At 29.5% G+C, this 20,774-nt stretch overlaps 1 protein-coding gene across 2 annotated transcripts in view; it reads left to right on the plus strand.

The window, feature by feature from the left end:
- LOC107443883 (voltage-gated inwardly rectifying potassium channel KCNH6) overlaps positions 1 to 20,774 on the plus strand; it is a 398,302-nt gene that overhangs the window by 374,176 nt on the left and 3,352 nt on the right. For both annotated transcript variants that reach the window (XM_087168266.1, XM_071183149.2), the window contains 4 exons: positions 2,421 to 2,616; positions 7,180 to 7,401; positions 12,105 to 12,407; positions 16,720 to 16,879. In XM_087168266.1, coding sequence (XP_087024392.1) covers positions 2,421 to 2,616; positions 7,180 to 7,401; positions 12,105 to 12,407; positions 16,720 to 16,879 — 881 coding nt within the window. The remainder of the gene's footprint in view (positions 1 to 2,420; positions 2,617 to 7,179; positions 7,402 to 12,104; positions 12,408 to 16,719; positions 16,880 to 20,774) is intronic.

Below are 20,774 nucleotides of genomic sequence, written 5' to 3' on the forward strand. Positions count from 1 at the left end.
ATTTTAGTTGCACTTATGATGGGAATTATTTTTATCTTATAATATGTAAAGCCATATTTTTTATGTACCGGGATAATAAAATAAACATTAATTTTTTCGGATGAATTAGAAACACTTTCAGAGAGTAGCTTGCATTTTTTAATACAGTTTAAATAAAATTTAACTGCATAAAATTTAAAAACAAATCTTAATTTTATCATTTATAGCTGTTCAAAAAATGCAACTCTGAAGAGTATTTAAATGTTTTATTATGGAATTACTTACAATAAAACTTGTTTTGATCGTGCTTTTATATCTTATTTTTTTATCTTAATATTTTTATCGTATATTAAAAAAAATATTTTTTCTTTGAAAAATAAATAGTCTTTGAGGAAATTATATTTCCAACTGATAGAATGTCATTAACTTGATCTTTGATGCAAAATATTTGTTAATGTTTAGGCTAATGCCCTAACTAAAATTAATTTTAAGTTTTCCTTCCCTTGAGGCATCCGACTAGCTTCGACCACTTTTTTTTAAAAATATTTATACCAGATATAAAAAAAAAAAGTTTTATATTATGAGTAAAAGCTTAAAAGAAACTAGCAGAAAAATTATCATTATATTTTACCTGATCATTTTTAGGTAAGATTAAGGCATTTTTATGCATATACGCTAAACACTGTAAAAAATTTCTATCGCCTAAAACAAAAAATCCTATGAGGATTTCGTTTCGAAAATTATCAGTTATGAACGATATATATCAATTTCCTACATTGAACTATTATCTTAAATGTAAATGCACACACTACTGAGTTAATGATCAAAGTAGTTAAAAAATAAAATTTTTAAAAATTTCCACACTTGTATTAGCGAAAAAAACCTGTATAAAAAATAAAATTTTACTTTTTTATCTTAGTATGTCGTTCAAACATGTATCGTATAGTCATAAACACTCAGGAAAAATTTTAGGCAATTATTAATATAGACATGAGATATCGTATTTAAAGTAGTGTAAAATGTAAAAAAATCAAATTTTGAGGTAAACGCATTTAAGGACTTAAAATTATTAGTCTATCCACTGTCATTACTTTTCACAAAAACTGCTATAATTGTGTAAATAATTAGAGTGCAAGCAAAAGTAAGGTATTTTTAGAAAGCTAAGGATGCAGGAATTCTAAATTTATAATAAACTCAATTTCAAAAATTTTGACTGAAACCATGTTTTGGCTCCGGTCAATTACATTAAATTCCGTTATCATAAGCTCCAACTTACAAGAAAGCTGACTCAAGCTAATGAAGAACAGTTAAAAACGCCTACATGCAAACCCACAAATGGCACTTAATTTGGATGAATATTTCATTTCAATTTTTTTTTAATTATTGAAAATTCATTTATTCGTAATGAAAATAATTATTCTACATAAAGGATTATTCGAAACTATCTTTGAAATTCTCAACTTAATTTAAGATAACGAACAAGAATCATAAAGTAATATATGGTTGCAAACGCAATGCAGGTGGGTTTCATGTCCACGAAACCAGAAACTACAATAAGTGAATCAGAACACAGATAATGCTAATTTATTAATTATTAAATAATGTAAGGACGAGTTTAATCAACATTTTTGAAGAAAAAAACGGTTAGATGCTTTTATTGATAACTTATGGGTATTCCTCATTAAAATACATTACTGAATATTGAACACATTTTAATAGTTTGTGCGTCACATAATGCTTATAGTACTGACAATAATGCAATAAAAGAGAAAATCTAATGCAGCATATTTGAATCACATAATAATTTGAATCATAGTATATTTGATAATACTTTATTATGTGTACCATATTATGATAAAACAAGCAACTTAATGTTGAAATAAAATAAGAAATTAAAAAATGTTAGAGACAATCATAATCTAATTTTTATTTACATAAAAATTGCATTAGGATTCATGAATGTTGGGATACTGGTTTTAAGTACATAAATTCAATGATGTGTTAAAACATCTGACACATTAATATTGAGGGGTTCAAACTTTGGACCACTCTCTTCACCAAACTATTGGAACCATATTTCCCAGATTGCGTCCAACCCTTTATTTTGGGGGCAAAAAGTCCGTATCAGTCGAAAAAAAGGTATGTTTATTCACAGAAAATACTTTTTTTGCATCTGATTTCGTAACTCGAAATATCTTCTGCACTAGTTAACTAGCATATTTGAGGTCACTTTCTCAAGCTATGATGTTTGAGTCCTAGAACGTGAAGATCCAATTATTAGATCAATAGATATTCAGGGAAGTCCATTTATTTCTTGCTAGGCTGTACATACTTTAAAGTATTCATATGAACCAAAAATATTTTCACTTCATGCATTATTTCATCTTTTATAAGTGGTTTAGAGTTAAGATGTTTTTCAATAACTAGCAATAATTTTACAGCTGCTGTAAGTAGCTCAGTTAGTTCCCATGCATCAAGAAAAATGGCGTTTATTGTGAGCTCCGCCGATGGTCCAATCAGTGCCTCCATTTCAAACTCTCTGCTGGATAATGAAGAAGCAGCAGCAGAGGGTGATGTGGATGATGATGATGAAGTAGACAAAGGTGAATCCATTCTCTCTGGCAAACAAAGATCCAGGTGAATTTCAACTATTTTATTAGTTTTATTAATTAGTTAGCGTTCTATAAAGTAGCTTCTTATAATTTCATTCTAATGAATGAGTCTGTTCCACACACAGAGGTTTGAAGACAGCTCTAAATTTCTTGAACTTTTGAAAAGTTTACCGTTGAAGACCTGGTTTCTTAAGACAAGCACCTTCTCTGGGCGTCAGCGAGAAGTTGACGTACCGCTGACGCCAACTGTCAGCGGTACGTCAACTTCTCGCTAAAATACTGTTTTGTTAGCTCAGCGTGAGCAGTCGGCCCAACGCAGACATCTCGCATTGCGCGTGCGTTAATAACGTAAACAAATATCTATTTTGAATTTTTATTGATTTTGTTACTGTCGACCAGTGCTTTAGAGAACAAATAATGACTTTGTCCAAGAAAAGACACATTATAGCTTAGATAAATGAAGAAGAAGAGGAAGCTATGCTTAATGTTAAAATCAAAATCTTGGCTGATTTCAATGCTCTGTTGAATGTTGTCCACCATTGCTTCTGTCGTTAACGTTAAGTTGTAATCCAACTGCAGTTAATTCAGACGTCAGTCGTTGTTCAAGCTGAACGTTCAATGGCGTATGCTGTCTAACTCATAAATTGACCGATCAGGGGTTAGCGTTCGCTTCAAGCTGACGTTTTGTAACGCCGACCTGTCCTAAGAAAACAGGTCTTTACTTTTAACGGTTGTTAATAGTTTAACTGTTGTACTTGTGGTTGTTGAAACTCGTAATTATCCTATGACATTTTTATTCTTTATTTAATAATAATTTTTATCAATATTTTAAATATTTCTTTTAGCAAATTAAACTACAGTAAACATGTTAAATAAAACACAACTCGTGATTTCAAAAACTTAGTGAATTTACTGAATGTGGTTGGAGTGTTCTACTTCAGTCAAATTTTCAATTTCTAAATGTATGTCTGATAGGAAATTTTATTTTGATGAACAAGTGACAAAAATATTGTCGGTGCAGCTCTGGAATATATTTTGTATTAAAAGTTTATTTTGAAGACATTTGAATTCTATATAAATTTTTTTATTTATAACAAAAAAAGAAGGGAAGAATATCTCTACTTATCTCTTAAGATGAAAACCAATTGAAATTTGCTGTCTATATTCGGAAAAAGAAACGATTTCCGAAAAGTTAGATGTCAGAAAAGTTAGTTTCGTCAGACTGGTTAGAAATGCGCTCCAAAATCTCTGTATGGTTATTATTACCAGAATTCGGTACAATTTTCAATGTTTTTGGCTTAATAGAAACACCAAAAAGCTAAGCAAATTTTACCGAAGTGTTTTAGTAATCATTTTAGTGAAATTAATAGTAAGTTTGGTTTTGTAATATGTGATAAAAAATTTTCAGTTTTATCATAATAACTTAGAGCATTGCATAAAAACCATATATTTGGTTAAGCTTACAATTTTCTTACAGTTTACTACCAATGGCAATAAGAATTGTATTTTTGAAAATCAGAATTTCCGATAAATTGATATCACATGAACGGAAAAATTGCCAAACGAATGGTTTAAATACCGTACATTTTGGTTTTTATTACAAGAAATATGTTTTTTATTTTTTTTATTTTTTATTTGTAACAGAAATGTCATCACTACACCAAACAGCATGTTAAATTCACCAGATAATTTTTTCTCCCCGAGAACACCCCAATTTCATCTAATCTAAGGACGCTGCAATAATTTTTTTTTCATTAAGTCATACATTATTTACTAAGTCACCACTTTTTTTAAAGCAGGTGTGGGCATAAGAATAAAGATATTTTATCTTTATTCTTATGAATAAAGATAAAATATCTAATCTAATCTTTATTATTATTAGATTTATCTTTATTCCTATGAATAAAGACATATAAAATAAGAATAAAGATATTTTATCTTTATTCTTAAAATATATCAATACACAGCCGCTTTAATTTCTTGGAATTATTTATTCAATTTATTATTTTACAATCTTTCAATAGATTATTTACTTAAAATATTATTTTCGACTAAAATTAGTCCCGTTTTGATTTATTTGCTTTATTCATAAATATTGATAGATTAAATATTATTTTTAAGAACAGTATGAAATAGCTAAATGATACGGAACTATTGCAGACAAAAATACCTTTAAAAAAAGCGAAAAAGGATTATTAAAAAGGTTTACAAAAATATTGCATATGTAATATTGAAAAAAAAGATATACGTTCATGTTTTAACAAAGAAATACAAGATGTGCTTAAACTAGTGAACTTTATTGTAAATTTATAAAAAAATCAAAAATAAACAAAACTTTTAGATTATATTAGTAAGTTTTCAGGAAAATTTAAGAACCATCAAAAATTCAAATAAATGAATAAATATAAGTTCGTTTATTTTAAATTCAATTTTCGGGCAAAATGAATGGTTGTTTCCTTAATTCAAGTCCATGAATAAATAAATAAATTGTGTTATTGTTTCCAAATTATGATTTTATTTTTATCTTCTTTATCTTAATTTTATTGTTCTTTATTTTATTTTATTAATTTTATTATTTATTTTATTATGTGTTTTATTAATTTTATTATTTATTTTATTATGTATTTTATTGATTATTTTATTATTCATTCTGTTTTATTTTATTTTAATTTGATTTCATTGCATAAAATTTTGCAAATTTTCCAGACCTTTCCGTAACTATTTATTAGTAGTTCTAATGTTAATTAAAATATAATATTTTCTGAGAATTGCATGCTTATTTAAACTTCATGCATGGCAACAGCTAAATTTATATACTTCGAAGAAACAAATACTGCCTCACTTGAATTGCATTGAAAATAAATAAGCTCTAGAATGTAGATAATGCAGAATGGAGTTCAGACAATCGATTCGCTCTAGAGATCAAAACCAGGAATAAAAATATCTGCTGTTTACATCGCCTTCGAAATACTAAACCCTAAGGAATTCTCATTTTAAAGACATCTAGCTCAATCCGATTCTAACTTCACTTAGAATATTTATTACGATTTCTTTTTTCTTTCTAACCTTTTTGCTTTAATCTTAGAGTTTAAAATTGAATATGTCAAAGGATATGAAAGAAACTTTCGGAGAGTTTAATTCCTTCATTGGAATTATGTTTTAGTTTTAATTAGAATTGAATGTTATTCAATTGTTAATCATTTTTAAACAAATGCATTTGTAGAGGTTCAAAACTGATTTCTGGGATTCAAAAGAAATCCATAAAGTGTGTCTAATAAATTCTTTTAGTGTTTTATGGTAATTTGAAAAATTGATTGGATTTACTCCTGTTTTTAATTTAAAATGCACATGAAAGATTTAAATTTAAATTGATTTCAGATAATTCTGATATTTGGTCGGAATTTTATGCTGCAAACGCGCTTGAATTTACATTTGTTACACTTACATTTGTTATCTTGTTATTATTAAAATAATATATATTTTTAAATATCCATTTCGCAATCCTTAATTATAGCAATACTGCAATAGTGCAAATGTTTTAAAATTATTCATTGCAAATTAGTTTTTTGAAGTTATTTTTAATTTGAACAAGTCTCCATCTTTTGCCATGTCTCCATCTTTTGTCTCCATCTTTAGAAGGCGGACCTACCGCCTTCTGAAATGAGTAAAAACTCAACTATTTGAAAATTTAAAGCCATATAACCAGCAAAGCAAGCCTATTTATAAAAATAATCTAATATTGCATTAGTGTCAAGGGTTTTATTCTTAGCTTTTATGCACTTGCCTTTTCAGTTCTTGCATGTTTTTATACTATTATTAATTAGATTAGTCAATAATAAATATCATACTTAATTTATTTAAACATATTTTTGTTCAGTTCTTTATATTATTATATTTCAAACAAAAAGTACATTAATTATCTCAATGACGTTTTTGTAAAATGCTAACACATCAGCATTTTTCCTAATTTCAAACTGAAACTATGCACTTATTATTACGCTCTTTTAAAAATTGTTGTTTTTTAAGGAAATTTTTTTTCGAAGAAAAGAAGAGAATTTTTATTACTATAAAATATTTTAAGTCAATATTTAAAAAAAAAAATGCGTGTATTTAGAATAATGCATTTTAAAACATAAATACTTTAACTGAATGGCCTTTTTATTAAGCTGAAGGGCATCATATCCGAAGAAATTAATATTTACAATAAAAAGTTAGAAAACAATTTACATAATTAACTGAAACGTTTAATTGATCATTAAATTTTGCTTGTCAACCATTTTCAAGAAGAAAGAGATTCTTTCCATTATAGAATGTTATTTTCTTAATATTATGATCTATGAGTTGAAACTGGTCTGATTAATTTATATGAGAGTGCTAGAATATTTAAATGATGCACATTCAATATATAGATTGCCGTCATGTTGTTGAGACCAGCTCCATGCCTTTAAAAATATGTTTTTTGCCAAATAAAATAGTAAATATTGAATGGAAAACTTTATGACATCGTTTTTTTTTCATTTAAAAATTATATATATGTTTCATTATTATAACATGATTTCAATGAAGATGCTTGCAAAAATATTTCTAGATTGTCCAAATCAAGCCATGGCCGGCCGACGACAACGAGTTCTGCTCCGTTGACCACAACCAGTGGTCTGAAGTCCACTTCTTCTTCAATGACCATTCCATTATCCTGTAGTTCAAGTAACGCCCACACACCAGCTGATGACCTTAGTCCAGAACATCCTTTGTGTGATCAGACTTCTGATGAGCTTTTAAAACTGGATGTTCGAATAGACGATCTGGCCAAGTAAAACATAGTTTATTTTTTTTAGGATTTAATTTTATCCTCTAAATTTACGAAAGAAAAATTATTTAGTTTCTTGAGTTGCTGTTTTTTTAGTTTTTTTAGTGCCAATAGATTTCTTAGTGTGCTATTTAAGAAAAAAAGTAATGATAACAAATTTGATAATTATTGTAATATATTTCCAATATTTTTGTCATACATATTTAATATGTTAATAGTCTTACAAAGTTCCTTGATTGTATTTATCGGACAGCAGCTGTAAATTTCTTTGAAACTAAAATGAGAGCTAACAGAATCAATATGTAAGTATCTCAAATGTATAAGTCATTTAACTTTCTTAAGAAGGCATTTTTCCAGCAGTAAATTATAATAAAGCTGGGCAAATTAACTGGCTGGGCTAAACAAATTTTAAATGGGTTGTAATTCACACTTCTTACTAAGATTATTCCTGCCTAAGTTTTTTCCAAAATTTTCTTAAAAGTATAAGAAAATATCACCAATTAATTTTATGTTAAACAAAATAAAAGTTCCAAAATTTATGTTTAATTATAAAATATTTATTAAATTCAAAGTAATAAAAATAATTAACAAGTTTTTTTTTATTTTTAATGTTTTTTTTTATGTTAATGTAAAAACAATAAAATTAATACGAAGCAACTAAAACCCAAAATGGTTATAAGTCAAGGAATCAATACAAAGAAACAATACAAAATAACTACAATAAAAGAATCAATATAAAATAAGTACAATACAAGGAATCAATACCAAATGACTACAATACAAGGAATCAATACAAAATAATTACAATACAAGGAATAAATACAAAATAAGTACAATACAAGAAATAAATCCGAAATGCCTGCAGAAAGGATTAGAATATAATGTATGATAAATATCACTGTAAAGGATAAAAATGGGGTACTTCAACAAGCAGATGTTTTATAAAAATCCTATAAATTTACGAAGAAACTCATAGGATTTTATATGAAACATAAAATCATATCAAACATTAGTCTCAATTTGCTTTACAATAACTAATCCAATTAATAAACGTAATGCTTATTCGCTACATTTTTAACTCGGTTATCTTATGACAGAGGTGCAATTATACTTTTTCCCATTTCTTTCACAGTTGAACTAAGTAAAATAGCTTTTGGTGTCTCATTTACTTGAATTATTGATTTAAAAGAAAGAAATGAATGGTTAAATTTCCTAAAACTCTTGATTAAATTTCATAAGAGGTATTTTTTGTGATGAACACAAATGTGGTGCTACTATCTATGTGAGCGAGAGAGAATCGCGTGTTTGTAGTCCTGGTTCACCAACTGAGGAGAGCAGGAAAGGGAAAACCCCTCATATGTTGAAAAAATGGAGAAATTATTGTAGTATTATCTCTGGGAGTTGAATCTACGTTTTACATTGACACGTTATCTCTCTCAGCTAAAGTATACAACCAGTTTCAAGCAGTCAAGTGGCTTTATAAGGTGGTCGTTCACCAGAAACAATACATGAAATAGTTTAGAAATGTAGAATAATACATACAAAAACAATACATACAGAAATAATACATAATAATGCATACAGAAACAATGCATAAAACTGGTTTTCTTCACTTCAAAATGCTTAAATTTAGAAATTTAAATAAAAAATTTGAATAAAAAATTTGTTGCTTTCATGAAATATGACATGAATTCATGAAATTCATTCTACAAGCATAGTTCCAATTCTTCACAAACTTTGCTTAAATTTATATTATTTATATTAATTTAAGCTGATTTATGTTTACATTGAATTAGATTTATATTAAATTATATATTTTTAGTAATTCATTGATCTTGGAAAATATCATTTTTTAATGAAAAATGTGAACTGTATTAAATAAAAATTTAGCTTGATGAAACAGTGACTATTCTGTTAACTTCCATGTGATTTGTAATGTTAAAGAGACATTAATAAGGATTGAATTAAACGTATGCAAAGGAATTAATTTTTTCCCAACCCATGTCGTATAATTTGAAAATAAAATCCATACAATGATAAGGTTGGCTGACTTTTCATTAGAAAGAGAACCATGGAGCTCCAAAATAAAAAGCAATTTTGCTTCTTTCTGGTGCACAGTGCGCAAAGAAATAAACAGACCACCTTAAATAATTTTTGATTTAATGATCGGATCTTTACGTTCTAGAACTCAATCCTAATGGTTCAAGAATGTGACCTTAGATATGCTAATTAGTCAGTGAGAAGTCAAATTTTGAAAAAAGGCATATTTTTATAATTGGATCTTTCAAGAACTTATTCAACCGATTGCTCTCAAAGTGCGTATTTTGTCAATTAAAATGGCACTTTTTGAAACGAGGTGAAAATCTGTATACCTCATAATTCAAAAATTTTCGACTTTTATTAAATAAAATAATAAAAAGTAATAAATATTTACTAAAAGTTAAATTTTGCATGGAATTATCTTTGGTTAAGCGAATTTATAGCTGTCTAGAAAGGTTTTTAATTTGCTTGAACATTTCTCGAGATATGGTGAAATTCGCAGAAGTAAAATTCACATTAAGGAGTGGGTTTAAGCTTTGGACCGCTCTCTTAACCAAACTATTGGGACTATATTTTCCAAACTGCGACTACTCATTCTCCCTATTTTAGTCTTCAGAATTTAAAAAAAAAGTCATTTTCGAATACGAAATTTTTAATAATAACGATTCTTCATTCTCATGTATACATCTTAGCTATTTTTGAAGTAAGGGATTTCTGACATTACAGATTATTCATTCGGATGTAGAATGCGCAAAATAACATCAATATTAATAATGAAAACACCTGTGTTCGAATGCTTTAAACGAGTGTCCCATTAAGCGCCAAGTCTCCCATTTTGGGAACCTTTGTTTAAGAATTTTTTTCTCGCTAAGTAATTCACATGCATATTTTTTATATTTTTTATCGACTGTTGAATGTTTTTAGTTTTATTAGAAATTTTCACAGAAGGTTCGAAATGTAAATTGTTTATTTAGAAATTGCCTAAATGTAATCAAAATCGCTTTTTTTACTTCAAATGAAAATAATATCAGAAAAAAAATAATTTTTCAAGTCGAGAAATTTAAAAATATTGAATATACAAAACAATTGTTCTGTCATCATATAGTCGCCAACAAAATTTTAAAAAATTGATTTAGACCGATTTTACAGTTGTTTATTTAAAGAGGTCCCAAAATGGGAGACTTGGCATTCTGTGACTAACACCATCCTCAACACATTTACATAAAGGCAAATATTTATGGATTCTTTTTCGTCATACTTAGTGCCCTCTCTTTTGTTGTTGAAGGTCAAATATTATCAGTGCAGGTGTTGAATTGCTCATTGTGACCCCTCCCATTATCCATTCTGTCACATAGAATGTTTCAAACTGTAAGATAAAAAAAAAAAAATTCTCAGTATTTTGATCTAATCGTTCGGTGAGTGTGTTTTTTTTTTCTAAGGAACTTTTTAAAAGTGATTCGCAGGTTTTTAACTGTGCAGCAAGCATTCATTATATGGAAACATTAGATACTGATAAATTCTCAGGTCATAAATGTAGTTTTACGTGCTTGTAGTATTAAGTCTGCGTTACAACAAAGAGTGTTAGCGTTGTAAAATGGAAAGACAATAAAATTGTATTCCTGGCATCAAATTTTGAGGGAATTGAACCAATAGGACGTGTAAAACGTTGGTGCCAAAAGTCCAGGCAGAAAACTGATTTACCTCTACCTGGAATATATACCTCATATAATCAGAACATGGGTGGTGTTGATATTCTTGACCGATTTCAGTTCTTACAGACCAAAAATAAATTGTAAAAAGTGGTGGTGGCCCATTTTTACCAACGTTCTTAACATGGCTGAGGTAGCAGCATGGAGAGTTCATCGTGTGGTTAATGTACAGATGTCAAAATTAACATTTCTTCGCGATGTAGTCATGGGATGTACCGGAGACTTTGCCTTATGGACTTGGACCACATGGGCAAGTAAATACCAACATTCGATTTGATGGAGTTTATCTTTTAATTACACTGGCTAGTAAGCAGTCAAAATATAAGTTGAGCAAAAAGAACACTCCTTTGTGTTGTGAAAAATGTAAAGTAATGTTTCACAAAAAGTGTACAATTTTGTTTCATACAAAATTGAAGGCAAATTTGAAGAATAATAATAAAACTGGTAAAAATATTTATGAACTATTTTGCTTCTTCGTTCAAGCATGTTTATTTCAAATTTAACTTTATTGATCCCATTAAAATAGATTTGGCGATTTTTATCAAAATATATGCAAGTAATGAAACTAAACCTTTAACTTGGAGCGTAGTGTGTAAGTGAGCTATGTTAGTCCCATTAAATGCCAAGTCTCCCATTTTGGGACCCTATTATATCTTTTAAAAAATTAAATTTTTTTTAAAAATTTGAAGCTAATATGATTAGAAATGTCTATTACTCCTTAAAACATACCAAAATTCCAATTTTTTATCAACGGTTCATATGGCGGCGTTTAATGGGTTAAAAGGTTTCAGATAGGCAAAGAACTGAATGATCAAGCGTCGGATAATCTTGGTTCTATTGTACTAATTTTTATCGTAATTATCCATTGTAGAGTGTAATAGCAATGATTTTTATAGTTCAAAAAACATCACTGTTCGAAAATTGCTTAATAAACGTACACATCTTTCCAATTTTCAGACAAATCCAAGGCTTGGACAACAGAATAAGCACCGAGATGCAAGGTCTCATTCAGTTGCTCAATCGGCTAATCGAGTTGCAAGGTTTACCTCCTGTAGAAATTGCTCCATCCATTCCAGTTAGCACAGGCGCCACATCTAAGAATTTGCCACCCCAAACCATGATGCCGTTTCGCTCAAGTTCAATACAACTTCCGCTCACTGAGAAATCAAGAATTCGTGTCTATCGAAGAGCGATCAGCTTGCAGAGCACACCAGTGCCTGTCGATAGTTCGCTGCGGCAAATAATCGGACGGGGAAGCAAGTAAGTGTTCTTAGAAACTTTGTTTCATTCTTATAATTAAAACACATGACGTGTACAGCATGCTTACCCTATCTAATGCAGAAAGTTTTGAATAAATATTGACATTAAACATTAAAATCATACATCGTCTGCACTTGGGGATATTTATTATTAAATAATGATAAATCGCAGAATACTAATAAATCGCAGGATTCGTGCACTTAGAAAAAATGTACGCTCAAAACTGCGAGAAAATGATAAAATAAACCGTATTTCTGGGTCAATGGGTACCTCAAAAAACTCGGCCATTTTTACCGAAGAGCTTTGGTAAGGATTTTGGCAAAATTAACAATAAAATATGGTTTTATAGTATGTGATAAAATTAAGTAGTTTTTTCATGATACCTTAGAGCATAGCCTCAAAACCATATACTTGCTCAAATTTATTTTTTTGTTTTATATTTTTTAGTAAATGTCTGGTCAAAGTCGAAAACCTGAATTTCCTGTAAATCCAAATGGTTGGTTAATATACCGTATATATTGGTTCCATTAATCAGATTTTTTTAACCATAAATTCCATTACCATATAATACACGGTAATTTTAACCAGAATATTTTTCCGGGGTGGAAATTATTTTTTCCAGCTATAATTTATTTAATTAATATATTTTCTTTAAGTTTGAAATATGGACCACTTACAATAAATGCTAACACAAGAATAAACAAAACTGTCGTTTCAATTCAATTCAAAGTAATGACAGTGTCTTCAATCTTTTCAGACCTGATGGCCATTCATGGCCTAAAAATTGCTTCATAGTGAAAGCTTTTTTTATGAAATATAAAGAAGTTTTTTTTATCAAATATATAAAAAAATATGTGTATTTTGAAGTATTTATAACTGCAAAAATATTTTCATTTCATTTCATGTAGGTGTGAAAAAGTTTAAGATTTTAAAAAACAAAATTGCTTATTAACGTTACAAAATTTTAAGCAATCTCCAGAAAGGCTAGCCAACACTTGTTAATTTTTCTAAGTAGAGGGTACACCGTCTTTTGTCTTATCTACCTTGGGTTTGAAGTGGCTAAATAAAATTGTTAAGCATGTAAATCCATGGAAGTAATGTATTTCTATACGATTTCAACATGTAACTTATTAAAAAAATATAAAGAAATAACATATTTGAAATTGGTGTAACTCTATAGCCAAATTTTTAAATGCATATGTAACTACGATTACAACATATACCTTAATAAATAGATTAAAAGAACTAACATATTTGAAATTGATGTAATTTAATTTCTGAGTTTTCAAATGCATATATTATTACAGTTACAACATAAATTTATTAATTAGATATAAAGAAATGACATATTTGCTTAAATTAAGTTTATCAATAAATGTAATTAAATGCATAATTGATATATAATAATAGGCTTAAAAATGAAAAACAATAGACTTAATGGTTAATATTAAAAATTGGATTAAATACTTGTTTAATTGCTTACAACAATTGTTTTTCGGAGATTTTAAATATTATACAATTACATTAACCGAATATATTAATTAAAAAAGTAAAGTTAACGCCGCTGACATTGAAATTTAAAATTTATAAAACCATAACCGAAAACGAAACAAAGACATGAAACGGAAGGTTTAGTCTAGCAGCGGAAGTATAAGTATACACATATTGATTGGTACTCTTATAAACGGACCGCAATTTAATCAGTTTAATGCTTCAAGGCGGAATTCTTGGTATTATTAATTATAATTTATGAGGCATCTTTCTCTTTGCTACGAAAAATTCCAGACAAAGAAAATATAAATGCACAAAAAAGATGAAGAAAGAAGTAAAAAATATGGATGAAAGGATAATGCATAATTTTTTTGCCTTCTTAAAGTACATTTAATTTTGTTCCTTAGGGGAAATAGAAAATTACTCTGTCAAAATATTGCGTCAATACTTAAAAGCTTTTAAATGGGAATAAATGCATTCCTTTTAGGTTTGTCTCAATGGTGTGTCGAAACATCAAAATAATGATTTATTATCATTTATTTTTTTGGTAAGGTTAAAATTTTTTTAAAATCTTGTTTGTGATATTTTTAGCTATTTGTCGTTATTGTTTAGTTCTGTTTTCACAACAATTTTAATATTGTTTAATTCTGTAGTTAATTGTTTAATTCTGCTAGAAATTTAGCTCTACCATATATATGAAATTTCAACCTTTGTATTACTTAAAAATAATTTTTTTGGAATACTACACATGCCCAATATGCGGATGTACATGGCACTAATACATTACTAATCGAGTTGGCGTCAAGAGTTTTACCAAACTGCAGAACCAAAATTTATCTGAGTGGCCTCTTTAGCTATGCCTTAGATAAAGTTGTATAATTAAAAACTAAAACTCAGTGGCGTGACAGCCCATAGAGGGCCAAGGCCTACTGTGCCCATCTCAGTTTTCTTGACCTTGGGCTCTGGGGTGCAGGAGCAGATGTTCCGGTCAGGTGTCAGCCGAACGCGGAACCTCCAGTAGTTCCCAAGCATGCTTGGTACTCATTTACCGACCCACTGAAGGAATGAAAGGCTGAGTCTACCTTGCCCGGCCCTAAGGATCGAACCAGGGACCTGTGGCATGACAGCGCGAAGCGCTACCGCTCAGCCACCGGACGTCAAAAGTTGTATAATATAAAGTTTAAATCCAAGTTAAAAGTATTTTACGGCATTTTATTAATTTATTCTATCAAGCGCTTTGTGTTATGCTTCCCAGAAATTTTTAAAAAAAATGTTTTTTCTTCTCTTTTTGTTAAATGCATTGGAGTCTGGAGTTCTATCAAGATTAAAATTAGGGTATCAATTTTTCTGTGAAGAACGGGTGACTGGTGGTCAATGTTGACCAAACTACTACCATTAACCACGAAATTAGGGAGCTTCAATCTATATGACCCTCACGGGGTGTTTGGGCAATGCATTGCATTTACATTGCTTAGTATACTCTTGGGTCAAATTTATTCAATATAATATTTTAAATCCAATTTTCAAGCTACCTATAAAGAAAAGCATTAATTAAAAGTATGCATATGATTAACAGTCTATAAATTTATAGGTTTTAATTGGTTTTTTGTCCCGAAAATTTTGAGGCCTATAAATTATTATTATATACTCTGCCTATAGCTTTTAGTGGTTGAAATCTTCGTTTTCACCAGATCATGAAATGAAAGGAAAAATAAATTCTGATAATTTTACCGTACTGTATGTTAATGACGTATATGGTTAAAAAACCAGAATAATGATAACAGGAACCAAATTATAGCGTATTTAAACCATTCATTTTATAACTTTCCTATTCATATTATAATGGTTTACCTGAAATTCTAATTTTCAAGATTATAGTTTCTACTATCATACATCAAGTGAAATATATAAGACTGATCAGTAAATTTAAACGAATAAATGGTTTTCATGCTACGTTTTAATAAAATTATTGAATTTTAACATATTTACCAAATATCATCACATAGTATTAAATCATATTTTATTGTTAGTTTTACCGAAATTATTATCAGAGTGCTTAAGTGTGAAATACTGAGTTTTATGGCGTTCCCATCGTTCCAGAAACACAATTATTTTCACCAGGTTCTGGCAGTTTTGAAAATTATTTTTCTTTCAGTGTACATATTATATACATATAAGCTTAAATATAGCATAAGTTTTTATTTTCTCAGTATACATTGTGGTTCATAACAATATAATTTAGCAATTTATATAGATAAATATCCCAATTTAAAAATTTTGAAGTAAAATTTTTACTGTCGATTCATATTTAGCAAAGAAAAAGAAATTCACTATAACCCGAAGAACCAGATTCATTTTGCGCACTTTAAAAAGTTCTGAACAAAACTACGGCAAAAAGTACCGGTACTTTTTACCGTAAAATCGATTTTTACCAGAACATATTACGGAACAAACAATCTGATACACCGTAACTTTTACAGTAATAATTACCCTTTAAATCACTGCATTACTTTAATAAAATAAATAATACTGTAAAAACTATGGTATGATATTTATGGTTAATTTAAATTTTACGGATGATGCTCCTAAAGTGCCGGGGGTAATTTTATCTGGAATTTTTTACTGTGCAATATCATTAAAATTGAAAAAAAAGTTTCGAGAAGGGTAACTGGATCTAGATGTGGAATGAGAAAATGTAAGAGATCCCATTATCTTACGCTTTAGTAATTTTATCTCTATCGATAAAATTACATTTTTCTGAAAAAAGAATACACTCTCTTCATACTAGTCGATGACGTTTTTTTATCTTTTTATTTTCCAGATCACAGGAAGAATTAGTTGATGATATTCCCGAAGTAATCGATGAGGAACCTATTCCATTAACTTCATATGCCAAAACTGTTCCCCCATCACCAGTCGTCAAAGTTGATCCACCCACTTCTGCGGAGAGGTGTCGTTCCCACTCATCCTATTTTTATCAGGTAATCATGAGGAGTTTAAATAAATAATAATTAAGAATTAATAAATAAAAAATGATAAATTTAATATAAAAGCACTTGCACATACGCATCAGCTGGAAAGTATATTTTTGTTTCTGATTTCGTAACTTAAGAGATCATTTGCATTAATTAGATAACATATTTAGGGTTACGCTCTCGAACTACTAAGTAGTACATGATAAAAACTACTGTATAATTTCTCTTTAAATAAGATTCTGAATTACCTAAAAAAATGTGTGACGGAGCACTTTATTCCGGTTAAAGCTTAAAATTGAATAATCTCACATTAAATTCTTCTGCTTTTACTCAGTACGAAAAATATTTTCATCTCATAAACTACTAAAGTAGGCACTTTGTGAGCCTTAAATATTCAAAAAACGCCAAGTACATTCTATCTATCGAAAGAATTCCCTTTGCCACAAAATCTAAGACCGTCTGCGGCCATGAAAACAAGAAATAGCGCATTTCAAAGAGGGGAGCTTCTCTTTTCCCTGATTCTCTTTCTCTCGCTGACTCGAGCCAAAACCTGTCCAAAGTATTAATCCAACACCTCTACTTAAAATAGTTAAACCTCGTAACTATAGTCACCGCCATCGCTCAAGATGAATGGTGAGGGAGTTCTTTGCATAGACAGGCTATACAATATCGTGAGTAATTTGTTTACAATCTGAAATTGGCTGGCAAGAGTGCGTTGCAATTTTCAACTCTGATATTCATCAACAGAAACAAAACTTTACCCCTTAATGCTTAGATATATTTTTAGCTGCGTAATAAGGTTAATTATATTTATTTTTAAAATCGTTGAGAACTGTATGATCTAATTTATAATTTCCGCTTTGTTAACTCTAGTTCGAATTTGTTTTAAGAGTCTCTCCGTGCTATGCAGAAGTTTAATTTACAAATTAAAAATTTTTTTTTATAGAATTAGTGTATATATGAATCCTAAATTAATGATTATTAATTTGGATTACATCATAAAAATAACTTTACTGACCCTTTATGTATACCTTATCATACTCTAAATATAAATTTTAATGTTATTGAGTAATAGAAATTGTGATGGCTGTTTCACACCAAGTGGTGTAAAAGAACATTAGTGTGGTGAAACACTAGATCCTAGAGTTATATATGGCGTTTCACTACCCCACTTTGGTGTAAAGTAGTAACGAACATTTTTGGCATTTTGAAACGTAAATTTTCTTACATTATAGATAACAAAGAGAAAAAGAATAAAAATTCCAAAGAAGAACTTAAAACGCACTCAAAATTCTGGTAAAACAAATCTAAAACCTAGTATAGAAAACACTGGCAATGCGTATACAAAGACACAAAAAATCTGTAAGAGCAGTGTAAAACAATTCGTGTTACTTTTAACCAAAAATTGCAAAAGCTATTCTGTAGCAAAGGGATGTAGTGAAACACCATGCATTAATCTTCGTTCTTGGTGCAAATGTTCTTTTACACTAATTGGTGTAAAGTATATGCCACCATATTTTGTATTCAGTAGAACTAAAATGTATGTTTTTGTTATTGTTTCTAATGCCGCACCAGCAAATCTGCTTGGTGAAACCAAATGAATTTAAGGCACAGGGTACGTTCCTTGTTTTCCACCGGCGTCATCTGTGGCCAAAACGGAGAGACACTAAAATATTTTTCAATGGCACTTAATGTAACACTAAAATATTTCACATTGTACTACGTAAAATTCCGATTACTAAAACCTATCCAGCAGGAGTGAACTCTATGTAAAAGAAATGTTTAACGTATCTCTGAAATTTAATTTTACAAGATTGAAAGATGGTTTACTTGATAGAAAGTTCAATTAGCGTTAAGCCGATTGTTTAGTGCGTGTTGGATAAATATATGCTTTTTTCTTTCTTCTAAATTTACTTTGAGGTGACGTCTTGAATCGATTAAGGTTTCTAGTCAGAATTGAGTAATATAACTAACGAACACAAAAATAAGTTTAAATGAGATATGCAAAAAAAAAAAATTTTATTTAGATATTTCACATTAAAACATAGAATTGTGTTTGATTATGGCATGTTCAAAAAATTTTAGAAATCTAAATGGCAGTTATTGCAATGATTTTTAAATCTTTCTGTAATTACACTAAGGAAGTATTTTTAACATTGGAAAATACTTAAATATCACATTTTTAATTGTGATAAAGCTTTTAATTATTTTAAAACGATCTTTATGAGTGCTTTGAACCAAATTTTTAATGTTATCCAATTGAAGAAAGCGCATGCGTTGTGCTATACGTATATCAATAAAGCTAGGCAACGTAAATGATACAAAAACCATAAACAAACATATTATAGATTCAAATCTATAATGAATGGGGCGATTAAATTTCAAAGTGGCCGTACCACTCTATTGGTCAAAAATGAGATCACTACTTGTGGGAAAAGAGATGTTATATATTGGCTGGCGTTGACGCGATTTTGGAAAATGAATGAAAATTTTGCTTTTAAACAAATTAGTTATAGATTTTTTTTATTTTCATTTGATACATTTATTACTGATTTTATTACAGTCTCAAGATATATAACTACTTTAATTTTCAAATGTGTTTTTTAGCCCAATATTTCAAAATAATAATAATACACTGGTGGACAAAATTAAGAGATGGAAAGCATTTTCGCACATGCAAGATACCCGCACACCGCTCCATGTGCTTGACAATGGTTCCGTGAATGTCCAGAGGTACAGGCAGGAGATCCTAGAGCCCTATGTGCGTCTTTTCAGGGGCGCTGTTGGCCATGAGTTCATTTTTATGGACGAAAATGCGCGACCGCATAGGGTTTTATGGTGAGGGGAGATTGCTTCCCCGTCATTAGCCGTCAAGGGTTGTATAGTGGTTTACATGAATGTTCATTTAGGCCAATATTGAATGAATAAAACAATAACAGTTGAGTTTCCAGGAAATAATGTGCAAATCATTGAATGTAAATTTAGATTTTATTAAGTATAATTTGAATCAGATAGTGGCCACATCTTGAAAATAAGAAATCCCTTAAAGGGATGAAATAATAATACTCTCTATTGAGAGATCATAAAGCCAGAACAACATTTCTGACCGTTTAGAAAATTTAGACTGGGAGGCCCTTAAAGGGCTCCCAGCCTCCACAAATTTGAAATTCAAAGTGAATATATTTATTCTCAACGGACAGAGAAAGTATGGGTAGGAGATCCAAAATTAGCGGCGATTTATCACCGTATATCATAGCCAAAAACAAAGCCAACTAGCATATACACATGGGTTTAAAAGAACACCTTGGCGATCACGAGTCGCCAACAAATTTATGTGAATTATTATAACCATGCAACCGAAACATTTAGCCGTTGGAAAATTAGAGTAAAAAGTTATAAATAGATTTTTGTTTTCGATTAGAGGCGACAGTGAATTAATATGTCTGCATAATAATGAAATGAAAAGAAAGTATCCGTTACATTGATCTGGAAGAGAAGAAATAAATATTTTATGTTCGCTTAAAAAGATTAAGTTTTTGATTTATTTTAAAAGTAATTCTTCCATTAATAAAAATAAGTTTAAGTAATGAAGGATATTTTTAAAAGATAGAAAATACATATGTGTATGCCAATTCTGGCATCACAGCTCTCATGGTTGATGAGTATCTGGAAAGCGAGGATACTCAACGAATGGATTGGCCAGCCAAATCCCCTGACCTGAATCCTATTGAACATGCTCGGGATGCTCTTGGGAGAGCTATTGCGATGCGCCAACCTCCCCCCAGAACCATTCTGGAGTTAAAAATTGCTCTGGTGGAAGAATGGGAGGGTCTTCCACAAGTCCTCCTTAACTTCCTTATTAACAGCATGCATACTCGTTGTGCATGATGTCTGTCTGTCA

The sequence above is a fragment of the Parasteatoda tepidariorum genome, chromosome 7 (genome assembly GCF_982258835.1).
Source record: "Parasteatoda tepidariorum strain Cologne lab strain chromosome 7, Ptep-v5.0, whole genome shotgun sequence".
NCBI classification, from domain to species: Eukaryota; Metazoa; Arthropoda; class Arachnida; order Araneae; family Theridiidae; genus Parasteatoda; species Parasteatoda tepidariorum.